This window comes from Vicugna pacos, chromosome 21, assembly GCF_048564905.1.
Source record: "Vicugna pacos chromosome 21, VicPac4, whole genome shotgun sequence".
Lineage (NCBI taxonomy): Eukaryota > Metazoa > Chordata > Mammalia > Artiodactyla > Camelidae > Vicugna > Vicugna pacos.
In genome coordinates, this window is record NC_133007.1 from 25,070,648 (window position 1) to 25,089,004 (window position 18,357).

General features: G+C 36.1%; 1 protein-coding gene across 11 annotated transcripts in view; it reads left to right on the forward strand.

Moving 5' to 3' along the window:
• The window catches only part of GON4L (gon-4 like), a 64,504-nt gene that overhangs the window by 12,790 nt on the left and 33,357 nt on the right, over window positions 1-18,357 (forward strand). For 9 of the 11 annotated variants that reach the window (XR_012062798.1, XR_012062799.1, XM_072946394.1 and 6 more), the window contains exons 4-12: window positions 385-578; window positions 1,391-1,465; window positions 1,645-1,695; window positions 4,495-4,545; window positions 4,868-4,963; window positions 5,860-5,979; window positions 6,556-6,726; window positions 11,494-11,686; window positions 17,030-17,131. Coding sequence is in view for 9 of the 11 variants with exons in the window: in XM_072946394.1 (XP_072802495.1) it covers window positions 385-578; window positions 1,391-1,465; window positions 1,645-1,695; window positions 4,495-4,545; window positions 4,868-4,963; window positions 5,860-5,979; window positions 6,556-6,726; window positions 11,494-11,686; window positions 17,030-17,131 (1,053 nt within the window). In the remaining 2 variants the exon portion in view is untranslated. Of the gene's footprint in view, window positions 1-384; window positions 579-1,390; window positions 1,466-1,644; window positions 1,696-4,494; window positions 4,546-4,867; window positions 4,964-5,859; window positions 5,980-6,555; window positions 6,727-11,493; window positions 11,687-17,029; window positions 17,132-18,357 lie in introns of those variants that run through there. The other 2 variants (XM_072946396.1, XM_072946395.1) reach the window with 2 other exon arrangements.

Here is an 18,357-nt window from a genome sequence, read left to right on the forward strand (position 1 = left end):
AGCGTGTTTGGCTTCCAGACATGGCTCTGTCATTACTAGCTCTTGGGCAAGTTTCTTAATCTTTCTGCCTCATTTTCTTTCTTTGTTCAGTGGGAAAAATAATAGTCCCTACCTCATAGGATTGTTATGAGGAGTAAGTGAATTAATATTTATAAAGCATATAGAGGAATGCCTGATATAAAATGAATATTCAGTGATGTTAGGTGTTACTACTCTGACAATGGTACCACATCCACCATTACTACCATGTCATATCAGAGTCTTCTTTGACTTCCAGGGCCAGATAGCTGGCAACTTGTTTTGCTTTCACTGTTGGCTTTTTGCGTTAAGTTCCGGAAACAGTTGCTTGTGCAGATTCTGGTGATGTTCTCGGTTTATTTGCAGAAGAGCAAGACAGTGAAGAAAATGAGAAAAGACGGAAAAAGAAAAAGGGTACCAAGAGGAAAAGAGATGGACGAGGTCAGGAAGAAGGCACTTTGGCTTGTGACCTGAAGCTGGATGACGTGCTTGACCGCACCTTAGAGGATGGGGCCAAGCAGCACAACCTAACAGCAGTCAACGTGCGAAACATCCTTCATGTGAGTAAGGCTGGGGCAGCCATGTAATTGGAATGGAACTTTTTCCATTTCCAATACTCAGGAAATTCTTTTTTTTTTTGGGAGGGGAGAGGTAATGAGATTTATTTCTTTATTTTTAGAGGAGGTACTGGGGATTGAACCCAGGACCTCCTGCATGCTAAGCATGCGCTCTACCACTAACCTATACCCTCCCCCTTAGGAAATTCTTGACTCTTGATGTATGAATTACTAATTTTGTGAGTTACCTGTGGCAAAATACTTAACATTTTAAGACAGCTTTCTCTTTAAACTCAGCACAAGTTTGAAATCTGAAAACATGGTAAAGAGCTTAATTGGGAAGATAAACTGTTACTCTGCTTCCTTCCACTGATTTGATTGTTTATTGTATTGTTTAGAAGATTTGAAGATGGTAATGTTTGTTGTGGATTTTCTCTTTTGTGGGTTGATGTGTCTGAAAAGATGCCCACTTAACAGCTTACACTACTTTGCACATATTCTTTGATATGTAGCAATGCGGCTGTTCATAAAGGCTTTATTGTTTATTACTGTTTTGCTTAAGAATCTCTTTTTATGTGAGCCATTCCTGTTCCTAGTAGCCACCAATAAGGTTGGTCTGTTTGCTGCTACATTGGTTGAAGCTGTGTACTTCTCTCCAACTGAAAGCAAAGAAGCTTGCTTTACCCTAATCTGAAGCCATTTGAGTATCTAGGTCTCATTTATCCTCTACATAAGTCTACAAGGATTAGAGAAAGATAGGTATTATCTAGGTGATGCATCTTTGTTGGATTAAGTGAAATTTCATCTTTCTCTAGGAAGTAATCACAAATGAACACGTGGTAGCTATGATGAAAGCAGCCATCAGCGAGACAGAAGATATGCCCATGTTTGTAAGTAGTTATTGTTATTTTAATGTCATGAAACAGAGCTGTCTGAAACTGGCTTAAGTGTGCGGGATCACTTGGGAGTTTGTAAATAATTTGACAGCTGGGGGCAAGGTTAGCATCGCAAAACCCAAGAATCACTCGATATTTTTATTGACTGTTTTCTTCTGATATTTCCCTCTTAGGAGCCCAAAATGACACGCTCTAAACTAAAGGAAGTGGTGGAAAAAGGAGTGGTGGGTGTTGTTTTTTCTTTATTGTTTGTTTAGCTTTGTAAATAATATCTAATTCCAGGAAAAAAAATATAGGGAAGATTTATCACGATCTGGGTTTGCCTCCTTGAAGAAATATTTGTAAAAGACAAGTAGACATGTAGAGACAAAATGTATGAAATCATTAACATAGTTTATTTTTATTTTAATTGCTTTCTGGAAGTGCTAGGTAGATAACCATTTGGAATAGTTGAGAGCGATGAGTGAGGTCAGGTTTTCTATTCATGTTGTGAGGTATGTGGCAGAGTGTTTAAAGTAGTATATTTCAAATTATGTCCCAGGGACCACTTGCATCAAGATCCCCCTGGTGTGAGGTCCTTCAGGAGTGCTTATTAAAAATGCACATGCTTGAGCTTACCCCGAACCTAGGAATCGGGACCCGTGGGTAGGGCCAGGGAATGCGCATTGCTAAAAACATAACAGTTTATAAATCAATAAAAAATGTTAAAAACCAAAACCAAAAACAAAAACAAAACATAACAGTACATTCTTTTGCACACTAAGATGTGAAAACCACTTGAAGGCTTTTGAAGCATACTGGTACAGCAGGCCCTTTGATGCTGGGAACCATGTTATATCCGCTTAACTAGCATTTGTCCAGCTTGTACTTAACCTTCTGTGACAAGGCAGGTGACAGCCCTGCTGGAGTCCATTCTGTCTCTGACAGTAAGGAATATTTGGCTTGTAGACCTAAAATGCGTATTGTAGTATTTGTCTATCTGATTCTGTTCCTTGCAGCCCTATGGAAGACATGTCTGTTCTTTTTCCGCATGACCTTTCCTCTAGCTGAGGAAAACCAGTATATCTTTTCATATTATTTTTTGGGGGCAGGGAAGGTAATTAGGATTTATTTATTTATTTATTTGGATTTTTTGGGGGGAGGGGAGGTAATTAGGTTTATTTACTTATTTATTGTTAGAAGGAAGTGCTGAGATTGTATCTAGGACCTCATGCTTGCTAAGCATGCACTCTACCACTGAGCTATACCCTCCCCCATAACATTTTTTGATGCTGAGTATCCCCCAATTTTTATTGGTCTTCATATGACAAGACTTTGAGTACCTTCACCAATTGATCTCTTTCTTCTATATGATTCTGGTTTGTCCATATCCATTTAAAAGTGTATCCATATCCAGATGTGGTTTAACTAGTACAGATTAAATTTAGGCTATCCTCTCAATGTTCCAGATACCGTATCTCCCCTTGATGCAGCCTAAGTTTACAACGGCTTTTTTTTTTAATGCCAAAGAAACATATTTTAGGGTGGCAAATTCTGCTCCCCTGTGCATTGGGTTTTTTTGACAGCTGCATCTGTAATTTTTTTTTTTTTTTGGTCTCATTGACTAACTGTAGTTAAATGAAACTTTATCTTTCTCCAGGAAGTAATCACAAATGAGCATGTGGCAGCTATGATGAAAGCAGCCATCAGTGAGACAGAAGTTCTGTGAAGTCAGCCTGACATATAGAATATAATTAACATTAATTCCATAATTGTTTCTAAAAAACAACCCAAGGAGATCCAAATCAGGCTCTGGACTATGTTTACCAACCATGTATATAGTTGTAGAGAAGTTGGACAATGCAGACTGTAGTTTATGTGGGAGAACAAGGATTAGAGTCCAGGTTTCTTGCTTCTTAATGCTTAATAGACTGACTACTTCCTGATGGATTTGACAGTAAGGACATTGATTGGGTCAGAAACAAAGATGAAAGGGGTATGGCCCTGAATCATATCATTCCCTTTACCCTATTTTGATCCAGGCTACACAGAGCTAGGTAAGTAGCCAGAACATGGCAGGGCTGAGGAGATGTGGAGGGCCTCAGACTTCTTACAGAAACAGAACCTAATGACTTACTGGATTTTGTTCATAAGATGATTTTGATTGGTTCATAATTAGATGGTCAAGAAATTATACACTCTAATGGCATTTTGTCAGGAGTATGGAAGAGGTTTTAAAGAATTCTTTTAAAAACTTCTCCCCCTCATCACCCTGTCAGGGCTGCTCTTTGGCTGTCTCTGACCACATTGGGTGTGATCTTTGGGGCTCGATTCATTTTCTATTTTCAAATAAACCAAAAGCTAGCGTCTCTTAAAAAGCAAAAAAACAAACAAGAAAACTCCCCTGTCAACTCTATTGTTTTAAAACACACAAAAAGTTGGAAGAATTTTACAGTGAATCTAGGTTCTGTCTAGATTTAACAATTGCAAAATTTTGACGTTTTCCTTTATATCTCTCTATTTCTATTTATTGTTTTTTCCTGTACTATTTGAAGATGAGTTGTGTACAACTTGGCACTTCACCTCTAAATCCTTCCCTCAGAATTTTTCATGGCTGAGTTTTTGGAGGCATACTTACGGTGGATTTAAGTAATTGATTAAAAAAATACTGATGGCAAAAGGCTCCTGTCACCTATAATATCTTAGATTTGTGTACCATTGTTGTTTACAAATAGTTTTTCACATTCATTATTCCATGTGAACCCAAACTGTGATATAAGGTAGACAAGACAGACACTTTGTCCATTTACAGATAATACAGAATCTAACTAGGTTTAAGGCAGAAATGCTGATGAAATGAAGTGAAATTCTCCTGTCAGGCTCTGATAAATATTTGGGAGTGTGTCCTTGGGGATAATCAGTACCCTTAGATCTCTGCAGCTATATGTCAGTCTGATGGCTATTTGTGATAGTAAAGAAGTAAAAAATGGAAGATAGCCTATTTCAATTAAGAGAAGTTAATTATTTTCATTCTTTGTTGGCAGGTAATTCCAACATGGAATATTTCACCAATTAAGAAGGCCAATGAAATTAAGGTAAACTTGGAAGATGTAATTCTTATTCTTTTCTGGGAGGACTTCATCATTTTGAAACCTTTCTATTTGTTAACTTTTTGGGGGCCTGTGTTTTCATTTTAATTCCAGCTTTGGTTTTTTTTTTTTTTTTTTTTTCATTCCTTTACTCTTAGGTTTGACTCTCATGCTAGGGATCTTTTTAACTCTTGCCTCTTTGCTTTAGCTGTTTGTTGTGCTCTTAGGATTTCTTTTTTCTTGCTCTATTTTCTTCCCCTTATTTTCCGAGTACGTATGATTTGTGTTTTCTGTCATTTCATTTCTTTCTGTAATTGTGCTTATGTAGCCTCCCCAGTTTGTGGATATCCACCTCGAAGACGACGATTCCTCCGATGAGGAGTACCAGCCAGATGATGAAGAGGAGGATGAGACCGCTGAAGAGGTCAGTGGTTACTCTTGTGAGTGTTAGTTGGTAATATAGAAAAAATTTGGCTCAGTATGACAATGTACTTTGCTTCCTTAGTAATGCTGCCTGTTCTAGAGAGAGCTTTGAAACACAGATCTTTTTTCTACTCATTTCTTAGCATAAATCCAAGAATGTGAGGTGTTTTCTCTTCTTCATGCTCCCTTAATTTTTTCACATCTTAAGAACTATTACATACATATGACTTGCAGAACTGTGCATAGAATAAAAATAAAAAATACAGCTTAAATAATTATAAAGCTAATTCTCATGAAACTTCCTTCAGAGTCATTAAAGATATCATTGCCAGACTCCTCTTATATGCCCTTCCTAATCACAATCACTTCTCTTCCCCTGTAGATAACCGCTATCTTGACTTCTTGGTAATTACTTCCTTGCCTCTCTTTATCATTATACCACCTAAATATGCAGCTCTACACACTATAGTTAAATTTTGTTACTGTTTCTGAACCTTGTGTAAGCGGAACCATAGTGTATGCTTTTGTGTGATTTTTTTTCCCCCTCTTTGGTTCAACGTTAGTCATTTGAGATTCCTTTATAGTGTTACTTATAGCTGTGGTTTGTTCATTTTCATAGCTATGTAATATTCTCTTTCTTACTGTGTTCTTTGACTTGATGTTAAATGATTTTAAACTAGTGCCTTACAGTTTTACAGAGTTTGCACTGCTGATGGGGATAGTGATCTGATCCCTGTTCCCACCTTTAGAAAATTAAGCTTTTATTTAAATTTTGTTTTCTCTTACTCTGACTGATTCAGTGATTGGTGTTTTGTGATTCATTCTCTTGAGATAGTTCAAACTCAGTGGAATGAGGTAGGGGCATAGATGTGAAAGTGAACTGGATTTGTTTTATAGAGTTTATTGGAAAGTGATGTTGAAAGCACTGCTTCATCTCCACGTGGGGCCAAGAAATCCAGATTGAGGCAGTCTTCTGAGATGACTGAAACAGATGAGGAGAGTGGCATATTATCAGAGGTAAATTTACAGCATACTCAAGAGGTAAAGTAGAGATAACTGTGTAAGTAGGTTATTCAACTGTATAAATAGATAATTTTTTCATGGTGATTCTGAGCTCTCACCCTTTGTCAAACATAATTGAAGATCAGTAATCATGCCATTATCTTCCTGGTATTTGTGACCGGTTGTAACTAACCAGTTGATTTCAAAGTCCCTTAAATTAGTGAACAGTTGAGAGAATACTGTAACTTAGTGACGAGAGATTTCTGAATTCTTATTAAGGGACCAAATATGAGTGATGACAGAATTGCTTTTCTTCTACGCTTCTCTTTTTCATATGTGTTTTCTAATACCGTTCTAAGGCCATTTACATTATATTTCCCACTTTTGGTAACCTAAGTAGCGTCTTCCTGGCTTTGTTGGAAGTAGGATAAAACCTAATTAGATTAATGTGGTCAACAGTGCCTTTGTTTTTATATGCCTCTTTCTAGATGGGAAGAGAAGATCACTAGCATATGAAAGACTTACTTCTCTCTTCCTGCTCATTTTTTCCCCTCCCTTTCATTTTTTAACATAATTGCCTCTTTTAATCAGGCTGAGAAAGTCACCACACCTGCCATCAGGCACATCAGTGCTGAGGTAGTGCCCATGGGGCCCCCGCCTCCCCCAAAGCCCAAACAGACCAAGGATAGTACTTTCATGGAGAAGTTACATGCGGTAGATGAGGAGCTGGCTTCCAGTCCGGTCTGCATGGATTCTTTCCAGGTAAACATTGTAATTCTAAATTACTGAGAAAGTCAAATGGAGTAATTTGGTTGTTGCTTAGATTGGGAAAGGAGAAAGGAAGATGGTAAATTCTGATATAAGTAAGAATTACGAAGTTGTTAGTCCTTGGTACTCTATTTGTTTTGTACTATTTTATGTGACAGTGGCAGGTCCTAAGAAGTGAATAAAGTATGTGACAGAGAGCATTTTAAAATGTGGAACATAGGTACAGCTTTCAGCCAGATTCCTCAAATATTAACTTGTATTACAGTTGCTTTATCATTCTCTCCTTTCTTTCTCTGTACACAATTTTTTTTTTCTGAATCAGTTTAAAGTATGTTACAGTCATGATGCTCTTTTTCCTCTAAATACCTCAGTGTGTATTTCCCCAAATTGAGGACATTGGTTATGAAAATGAGGATATGTAATATTATATAAAGTCCTTATTTGGATTTTACCAGTTGGTAAAAATTTGTCAGTTTGGTACTGATTGTACCAAAAGGTGAAGTTACAACCAACACCACAGCAATATAAAAGATCATAAGAGACTGCTTCAAAGAACTATATGCCAATAAAAAAAATGGACAACCTGGAAGAAATGGAAAAAATTCTTAAAAAGGTACAATCTCCCAAGGCTGAATCACGAAGAAACAGAAAATGTGAACAGACCAATTACCAGTAATGAGATTGAATCACTAATTTAAAAGCTCCCAACAAACAAAAGTCCAGGATCAGATGGCTTCTACCAAACATTTAGAGAAGACTTAATACCTGTCCTTCTCAAACTATTCCAAAAAATTACAGAGGAAGGAAGACTTCTGAACTCATTCTGTGAGGCCAGCATCACCCTGATACCAAAAACCAAAGATAGCACACACAAAAAAGAAAGTTGCAGGCCGGTATCACTGATGAACATAGATGCAAAAATCCTCAGCAAAATATCAACAAAACAAATCCAACAATACGTTAAAAGGATCATACACCATGATCAAATGGGATTTACCCCAGGGTGAGGATGCAGTGATTTTTCAATATTAAATCAGTGTAATATGCCACATTAACAAATTGAAGAGTAAAAACTATATGATCATCTGAGTAGATGCAGAAAAAGCTTTTGACAAAATTCAACATCCGTCTTTGATAAAAGCTCTCCCAAAAGTGAGCACAGAAGGAACATACCTCAATGCAATAAAAGCCATACATGACAGACCCACAGCTGACATAAGAGGAGTATAGCAAATATTTTATAGTAACTCTAAATGGAATATAACCTTTAAAAATTGTGACTCACTATATTGTACACCTGTAACTTTTATAATATTGTATATCAACTGTACTTCAATTTTAAAACTGTACTTCAATTTTAAAAAGTTTTTATTTGGTTTTTACCAATTTTCCCAATAATGTTATTTACATAAAGCAAAAAAAAAAATTTTTTTTCTAATCTGGGAGCCAATCTAGGATTTACATATTGCATTTAGTTACCTTGTTTCTTAGTCTCTTTTAATCTGAAACAGTTTCTTAATCTTTGTCTTTTATAACCTTGACATTTTTGAACCATATAGAACAATTATTTTACAGAATGTTTTTCAATTTTGATTTTTCTGATATTTCCCCATAAACAGATTTACCACAGAAGTGATGTGTCCTTTTCAGTGCTTCATATCATGAGGAACCTGGCTTCTGTCATGTTAATTTTGATCATATGGTTATGGTGGTGTCTGCTTGATTTCTTTACTGTAAAATTATTACTTTTCCATTTTAAAATTAATTAGTATGTATCTTTGAGGCCAAACATCTTTTCACCCACTAATTTTAGCATCTATTGCTTATTCTTGATTGAAACAGTTATTACTGTTTACTGTAGTCATTGTCAAATGATGACTTTCTGAATTCCATCATTCAGCCAGTTCTTTTTAATGTTCAGGTTTTCCCCATCAGTCTTCTGGGTCAGTGAAAAATACGTCTGTCCTAGACTTTAAAAACAGAATATTGAATAAAACAGATATGAAAGGGCCATTTAGTTTAATCACCCTGCTTTGGAGTGAAAGAATAATAGTGTTGGGGTATAATAGTGTTCTACATTACCATTTATTCCTACACATACTGAATGATTGAACTTGGGGAATAGCAGTGTACAAGACAGAGAGGGTCTTTCTTCTTAGAGCTTATAGTCTGCTGGAGAGAGAGGAACCATGAACACATTAATGATTTCAGAGAGTGGTAAGTGCTATGAACTAAATAAAAACAAGGATATAAGGTAGTGCCTGTGAGAGTACTTTACCTAGGATGCTCCAAAAAGTCCTCCTTAGAGAGGTGACATTTGAACTGAGATCTGAATGAGAAGGAGCCAGGTGTCTAAAAAATCTGGGGAAAAAGTATTATATATTGAGGAAACAGCACATTCAAAGTCCCTAAGATGGGAACAGTCTTGACATGTTCAAGGGACAGAAACTAGCCAAAGTATAGGGATCATGGGAGAAAGTAGTAGGAATGAGGTCAGAGAGCTAGGCAAGAGCTAGATCATGAGGGTTTTGGAAAAACCATTATAAGAGTTTAATTTTATTTTAACATTTAGGAAATCTTTTTGTGTTATTTTCTGACTGATGTTAAAAATGTCCCTTTGGTAAATTAGGAGTTTGGGATTAACAGATACACAGTACTATATATAAAATAGATAAACAACAAGGACCTACTGTGTAGCACAGGGAACTATATTCCATTTCTTGTAATAAGCTGTAATGGCAAAAATCTGAAAAGAAAAAATATATATGTATGTATAATTATAGCTGACTTGCTTTGAAACTTAAGATTGTAAATCTACTGCACTTCAATAAAAAAAAGTCCCTTTGGTTATGGTTTGGGAAATTGACTATAGGAGAGCAAGAGAGGAAACAGAAATCTATTAGGATATTATTGCAGTAGTCTAGGGATAACTTCCTAAATTGATCTACATACTCAACACAATCCCTATCCAAGTCCAAGCTGCTTTGTTTTTTGCAGAAATTGTAAGCTAATCCTAAAATTCACATGGAAACGCAAGGGACCCAGAATAACCAAAACAGTCTTGAAAAAGAACAAAGTTGGAGGTCTGTACTTAATGATTTCAAAACTTAGGACAAAGTTGCAGGAATCAAGACAGTCTGGTACTGGCATAAGAATAGACATACAGATCAATGGAACAGAATTGAGAGTCTAAAAATAAACTCTTAAACTGTAGTCAGTTAATCTTTGACAAGTGTGCCAAGACCAATTAATGGGAAAAGAATAGTCTTTCACCAAATGGTGCTGTGCAACTGGAAATCCACACACAAAAGTATAAAGTTGGACCCTTTGCTCACACCACACATGAAAATTAATTGAAAATAGACCATTGATCTAAATGTATGAGCTAAAAGTATAGAACTCTTAGAAGAAAACAGTAAATCCTTGTGACCTTTGATTAGGCAGTGATTTCTTAGATATAATACCAAAAGCGCAAATGATGAAAAAAAAATGCATTTGACCTCATCAAAATTAAAAACTTTTGTGTCTCAAAGGATATATCAGAAAAGTAAAGACAACCCACAGAACAGGAGAAAATAATTGCAAATCACCTATCTGATAAGGGTCTTGTATCCATAATGTATAATGAACTCTTATAACTCAACAATAAAAAGACAACCCAATTAAAAAATGGACAAAGAATATGAATAGACATTTCTCCAAAGAAGTATGCAAATGGCCAATAAGGACGTGAAAAGATGCTCAACATTATTAGTCATTAGGAAAATGGAGATCAAAACTATGATGAGATACCTCTTCTCACCCACTAGTATAGCAAAAAAAAAAAAAAAACATGGATAATATTGAGTGTTGGCGAGGATGTGAAGAAATGTGGAACCCTCATATTGCTGTTGGGAATGTAAAATTGTGTTGCCACTGTGGGAAATGGTTTGGTGGTTGCTCAAAAAGTTAGACATAGTTACCACATGACCCAGCAATTTCACTCCAAGAGAACTGAAAACATGTGAACGAAAAAACAAAAACAAAAAAAGAAAAAAAAAGAAAGAAAACATACGTCCATGCAAAAGTGTGTACACAAATGTTCATAACAGCATATTTGTAATAGCCCCCAAATGCAAACAGCCCAAGTTTTTATCAGTTGATAAATGGGTAACTAAACATGGTATATCCATATAATGGAATATTATTTTGCAATAAAAAGGAATGAAGTAATGATACATGCTACAAAATGGATGAACTTTGAAAATGTTATGCTGAGTTAAAGAAAGCAGAGACAGAAAGTCACATAAAGTGTATGAGTCTTTTTATATAAAATGTCCAGCATAAGCAAATCCATAGAGACAGAAATTTAGTGGTTATCCAGGAGTGGGAGCAGGGCAGAATGGGAAGTGACTGCTCAGGGGAATGGAGGGAGTTTCTTTCGGGGGTGATGAAAACATTTTGGTATTAGATAGTGGTGATATCAGGTCCCACAACTCTTTGAATATAGTAAAATCCACTCAATTATACACTTTAGAAGGGTGAGTTTTATGGTATGTAAATTATATCTTAATAAAGCTGTTATAAATGTTCCTGGAATGTTGGTTTTAAAATGGATGTTATTGTCCTTAAAGTTTCTCAAAGAGTAATAAGTCCAAATTATTTAGAGAAGAGACCTTGTGGTTTAAGCTAAGAAGAGAAGCACACAGGATATGATGAAGTTTGGAGAAATTCAAAGCCGTAGGCATTCAGTGATATGTTTTTTCCTTCTCCGTTGGCTAGCCCATGGATGACAGTCTCATTGCATTCCGAACTCGCTCTAAGATGCCTCTGAAAGATGTTCCCCTGGGGCAACTAGAGGCAGAGCTCCGAGCTCCAGATATCACCCCCGACATGTATGACCCCAACACAGCAGATGATGAGGACTGGAAGATGTGGCTGGGGGGACTCATGAATGATGATGTGGGGAATGAAGGTAAGTGGCTTTGTTTGCATTTATTATCTACTCTGTCCATTATCTTTGTGGTAAAATTTTCATTAGTTAAAAGCTTAAAGAAGGGGTGTTTTGGGTTAGTTGATTTAATTTTGCATTTAACAGTTCACTCTAAATGAGGAAATGTTCTTCTCCCCCCTCCACCCACCACTCCCTTTTTTCTGTTTTACAGTCTTTTGGGGAATCATTTGAATGCTAAGTTTCCTCCCATGAACCATAAATGCACACATAATTTTATATATGATTTCATGAGAGTGTATGGACTCACTCACAGGCTATCATGTTAGTTAAGGGTCTTCATGATACAAGTGAAAGAATCCTGACTCTCAGTTGCTGAAGGTCAGTCAAAAGAAACCAGGCTTTGGGAAGAGCAGAAAAACCTGCAGTGGAAGTGAGGCACTGTTCAGGCCCACCTCCCTCTCTGTTACCTCTGTTTCTTTTTGTCAGTCAACTCCATTCTCAAACCTATTTTTTTTCTACAAGGCTGGAACTATGGTCATAAGCACATCATTTACTTTTTGCTTTGTCCCCACATCAGAAGGACTCTCTCCTACAGGATCCAGTTGGAAAAATCTAGAGGAATAACTCCAGTTGGCTTGGTTTGATCACATGCCCACCCTGTTGGTATTGCATGGGATTGCTAGGGAGGCTGTTTCAGCATGGAGTCCTGTGACTGGCAGCACCTCATAGAACAGTGTGTTTGGAGTAGGCAGTTACCCAGAAGTGACAGTATTTCCAGAGGTAGGGAAGGAACGTTGATCAGACAAAAACAATGTTGACTACAGTCATACACAGTGCAACCCTTATTTGTTTTAGAATATAAGTGAAAGTTCTTACTTTGAAACAGTGAAATAAACATTGCTGAAGTTGTCTTGGTGATTTTTTTTAAAACGCGTATTATAGAGGAAATCAGACACCATTTATCATTTTGTGCAATGTTTCTTTAGATTTAGAGGAAACAAGAGATTGACTTTGTTTGTAGTAATTCCAGATGATGTCATATTCTTTTGATGGAATCAAAGCAACTGTGTTATTGTTGTTTCCTTTTGACTCTCTTCAGTGGGGAGTGACCAGGCTATTCTTACTAGTTGTGCTGTGGAAGACTCATACTTAAAAAAAAAGTGTAAAACTGAACCAAGGTCAAACTCTTAACTTGCATTTTTATGTGGAACAGAGTCACCCACTATCTCACTCTAATCTGTAGCCATAGTCGTTCCTATTTCTGAATCGGATCCTCTCCTATCAATGTTAATTACAAACAACTTACAGAGCATATCTTTATTCCTTTTCCTGTCTTCTAAGAACAACTACCAAAAGATTTTTGTGTTGAAAAGAATAATGCTTTAAGATAAATAAGAGAACATATAGTTTGGATGGAAATAGACTGAGTGAAATGTTTGGATAGATATGGCCAAGAATAAATCAAGATCAGTGAATGAAAGAAGTCCTTACATTTACCTTATAAAGCTTTTGATAATTATATTGCATATCATTTGGCAAATGTTTATCGAGTACTTTCCTTTTACAAGGCATTGTGCTAGGTTCTGTGAGAGATGAAGGAACAGAATCATTTTGTTAGACAGTAAACATGTATGAATGGTGCCTGGTCCATTGGTAGATGCATGATATGTTTCAGGTGAATGAAGCTGAATAAACTCAGATACACCATAAAAGTGGCATAAATGCTGTTCTAAGGTTTTAGAAGAGGGAGAGAGAATTCTTGTTTAGTATGATCAGAGATAGCCATATGGAAAAGTGGTAGTTGAGATGGACCTTTGAAAAATACTTGACAAAGTGATAGGAGAGGAGGCAGATGGGTGGATGTGACAGTAAGATAGTGTGTACAATGGGTTCTGTAGAGTATATCCTCAGAGTTTTCTCTTTTTTTGTATTATGAGTAATACATGCTTGATATAAAGAAACAAAATATTGTATAAAGAAAACTATTAAAGCCCCTCCCCATGATGACAGTTTCATACCCAAAAGGGATCACTGATAATAGTTTGATATGCATCTCTAAGAGTTTTCAAATATGACGTTACCTTTTAGTTGTCCACATTAATGTGGCAATAGCAAGAATTTTAGTCCTAAATTTAAATTCCCTAGACATTTAGAGAAGGCAGGTGACAAGAAGCAAATTGGTTTCAATCTTAGCATTTTTGTCCTTTTCCACCCACTTCTCTAGCAGAAGTGCTAATAAGTCACAAAATGCACAAACTTGTATGAAAGAGAAAAAGATGAAATTTGCACCTGAGTCATCAACTCAGGAACTGGAGTCAATATTAACGAGAAAGTCAATTCCTTAATGATTGACAACTGATATATTATTCCATTAGTCTTTCTGATAGGAGTCTAAGCTTCTGGCTTTTCCATTACTCACCCCTTTGAGAATTTGATGAAAGCTATGCAGCCAATCTCCAGAAAAATGGACATATCTACACACATGAAGTTTTTTTTATGTCATTTTTTCCAGGATTTATAATTTTCTTAAAGTTAATTTATTGACACTTCCTTTTTCTGTCAGCCTGCCCTGAGGTCCCTGACACTAAGACTTAAAATCTCTGCAGAAGGGAATGAATAGGGACAAAGATAATTCTGTCCATTTTGTAGAAATCTCAGAGAAATTCATTGTGTTGCTTAGTGTTATAGAATCAGTTTATTATACTGCTAGTATTTGAAAGCCAACATAATAGTCTAGGAGCATGTCTCAATCAAAGAAGTCTCTGGGGAAAAAAATAGTCTCTGGGAGATTAAAGCAATTTTTAAATGAGTATGACTCTCCATAGGCAAGCTTTGCATTTTGTCCTTAGACCTAAGCTAAGACAAAATATTGACGGTAACTAAGTCAGGTTCCCATTGCTTTATTAGTGCAGCTTTATTTGGTACCCTGATTGTTATCACCTTGGTTGAAAGAGCTGAGAAGCTAGCTATTGGGGAGGAAAGGCCAGAGTTGGAAGTCAGGATTTTGAGTCTAAGGCAGTGTTTCTCATAATACAGTCCCTAGAATTTGAACCAGAATCAGGGAGTATAAGGATGTATGTACTGGGTGGTGTTAATTAAGGATACAGATTCCAGGGCCTCACTCCATACCTACTGAATCAGAATCTCTAATGGTTATTGTCTGGGAATCTCACTCTTATGTATCCTAAAGGCTGGAAACTACTAGTCTGGGAGAAAGAAGAGCGTATAAGGGTCCATTGAGGAAATAGAACAATGGTTGGTAGGGAGGGTGAAAATCCCCTTTCTTTAAAACTATTTTTTTGTTTCTAACTTATTAGGACAGATTAAAAAAAGAAAACACAAAGCCAGTGAATAGGGTAGGTTTGGATCTCCAGATCTACTAGCTGAATTTAGTGAGTGCTGGTAAATAGGAAATGATGCTAGATAGAGATCCCAGTACCAAACTTCAGCCATATGCTGGTTTATTTTTGTAGCATTATGTGGCTAACTATTTTCACATGTTCCTACATATTATTAAATGTGAGAATCTCATTTGCAAAAATAATTAAAAGACCACACTGGAGGGTACACCAAATTGAGATCAGCTGGGTAGATGCTGACATTGTTAATCCGTCAGAAAAATAATTAGACCCAGAGGGCAGGTTCCACAACCAAGATGCTAAAAGCTAAGCAGAACTCAGAAGAAACCTTTCCAAAAGATTTTTCAACATGTTTGCCAAAGGGATTCCCTGAGAATATTGGCTGACCCATTTTTATGGTGTGGGCAGAAGCTGTCTATTGTAGTTTTTGCACCTATACCTATACATATGAGGATCTAAACCTGTATACACTATCCATGTATTATAGGCTTTTCCCAGAACTTTTATTATTCAGCAATATTTCTAAAGAACCTGCTATAAAGAGACATATATGGAAAGTACTAGAGAGATTAGGAAGATAGGATTCCATGCCTGAGGATTTAAAACATTTTTATTGGGGAGATAAACCCACAGATGGATAAAAAAGACTTCACATTTAAGTAGCTCTGTATAAACAGTGCAAATTCACATATTATAAAGAGAAAAGTTGACTAAAGAATATCAGTATAGTTTGGGGTTTATTGGTACAAATTTTCCAGTGATTATGAATAAAAAATATGTATTTTTATTTTTAATGAATGATACGCATTTATTATGAAAAATAAACATTATGGAAAGGCAGAAAGTGAAAATTAAGAGTTCTATTCTTTAGTCTTTGTTAATTCTTTCTAGATATTTTCTGGTGTTTTCAATCAATTACATATTTATCTCAAATAACAATTTTTTTTAATGAAAGGAATCATTATATATATTGTCCTGCATCTGCAACTTGCTTCTTTCGTTTAACAATATAATTTAGACGTTTTCCTGTTGTGATACATAGAGCTCTCCCTCTCTTGTTTAATGGCTGCATAGCGGTAAGGAATTTAGTTATTCTCTTTTGGTAGACTTTTTTTGGTTTAATTCAGTTCCTCAGTTACACTAACCACATTTCAATTTCTCAGTTGTCTTTTGTGGGTAGTGGCTACCATTGTTGTAGAGCAGGCATATGTAGAACATTTCCATCATTGCAAGAAATTCTCTTAGACAGCACTGATCTAAAGTTGCCCCAGGAAAAATATCACCTTACAATAACGATTCTATAATTTAATGACTCCACAATTTTTATTTAGGAATTGAAAAGACATCATAGTATCAACGTTAGAGCAAATTATGAAGGAGAATACCCATATTTCAATACATTGACATAACAAATGTTTTTTTAACATTTTTTGTTATTTCTGAGCCTTATTATTCATACTTATGAGTATTGTGTCTGTATTATATTGTGTTGCACTTTGTCGTGCATGTACATTCTATATGTATATACTGTTTTATACTAAGGAATCATAATTATGGTCATAATATAATGTGTATATATTATATGTATATTAGAGTCATTTCTTTTTTCACTATCAATGCCTTTGTATAAATAGTTTTACCGAAATACTATTTTCATGAGATGCACTGCTTAACTGGGATTACTGAGATAAATTATATGTTCAGTTTTCTGGCTTTTGCTGCATTTTGAGAGATCTAAGTCTTTTTGGAAAGAAGGAAGGAACTTGGCATATTGGAGAGAACAGGTGAGATGAGTCAGCTGTGGGAAATGATCTGTGCAAAGACACTGAGGGGGAAAAACAGCAAGTTATTTAAAAACTTAATAAATGTTCGTTATTGCACTTGATCTTAGCCAAAAGGCTGAGAAGCGATTAAATGTTCATTATTGGAATAGATTCTTATGGTGCTGAAAATCTTAAATTTTCATATACAGTACAGAGTTGAGAATAAGTCTCTTTTTTCCTAGATGAGGCAGATGATGACGACGATCCAGAATATAATTTCCTGGATGACCTTGACGAACCAGACACTGAGGATTTCCGCACTGACCGGGCAGTGAGAATCACCAGTGAGTCCGTGTTTACTATAAGTCCTGCTCTTGACTCCTCCACATCTACCTTTGTAAACTTTGCAGATTTTTGAGGGTAGAGTTTGCAGCGCATTGAAGCGTCTCCTACCCATTTATTTCTCTAATTCTTTAAATTTACATTTATGTTCAAGAAGCCTGTCAGTCACTCATTTATACATTCCACAGTCATGCATTGAGAATTTGGCAGCAATTGTAGTTAGGATGCCAAAATATATAGGACGTGGTCTTTGCCAATAAGACATCAGCCTTGTAGGCTGATACAAAAAGAAAAAGTTACACTGTAAACTGATGGGTGCTCTAATAGGTTGTCTATAAGGCACACTAAGAGGCCTAAAAGAGGGTATGATATCCTAGTGTGTGGTATGAAGTAGGGTGGGAGGGGTTATGGAAGGAGTCACAAAATGAGATGTTTTATCTTAGTTTTGAAGGAGCCATAAGAAATTTTTGGTGAATGGAGGCAGAGAGGGATATTGCGGATAGAAGGGGATCTGCAGACCACAGAACTGTGAAATGACAGTAACTGTGTTTGGAAAATAGTAAGTGGTTTGGTTTAGTTGTGTGAGTGAGGGGTGGTAGGAAGAGATGAGCAGTGTTCAGTTCATGGAGAAACCCTGGATTTGAGTTCTGATCTGTCAAAAATGGAGATATAGAAAACAGTTAAATAAGTTGACTTGGTTTGAGTCATTTGTTTAAAATTATTTCATTGGCCAGCTTGCCAATGATGGAAAACATATTTCAGGAACTATTGATTTTTATTGAGTGTGCGCCTGACCCTGTAATGGGATGGTATACACAGCCTGGTGAAGGTAAGATGTTGGCTCTTGATCAGGTTATGAAGAGAGCTTTAGAAGCAACCAAAAGTGTTTATTATGTACCTAAATAACGCACGTCTTTGTGCAAAGAGAATTATGTAAACATAATCCTTTAGGACTTTTGTTCTATTTTATTGTTTTATTTCATCTTTCATCTTGTTTTTAGGATTAGAATGCCATTTCCTTTATGAAAATCTTCCATTTATTTTGATATGTTATGACAATTAAGTTTAGAGGAAGCATTCAAAGGAAAGCACCAGGAATCAAAGAGAAAGTGTAGAATGAAAAGGCTTAAGGATTTAGGCTTTGAGAAAATGGTGAAGAAAGGTCTAGGAAAATATGAGAAAAATCAAAAGTCTTGTGTCAGAAACCAGGGGAAGAGCGACTTGGCCA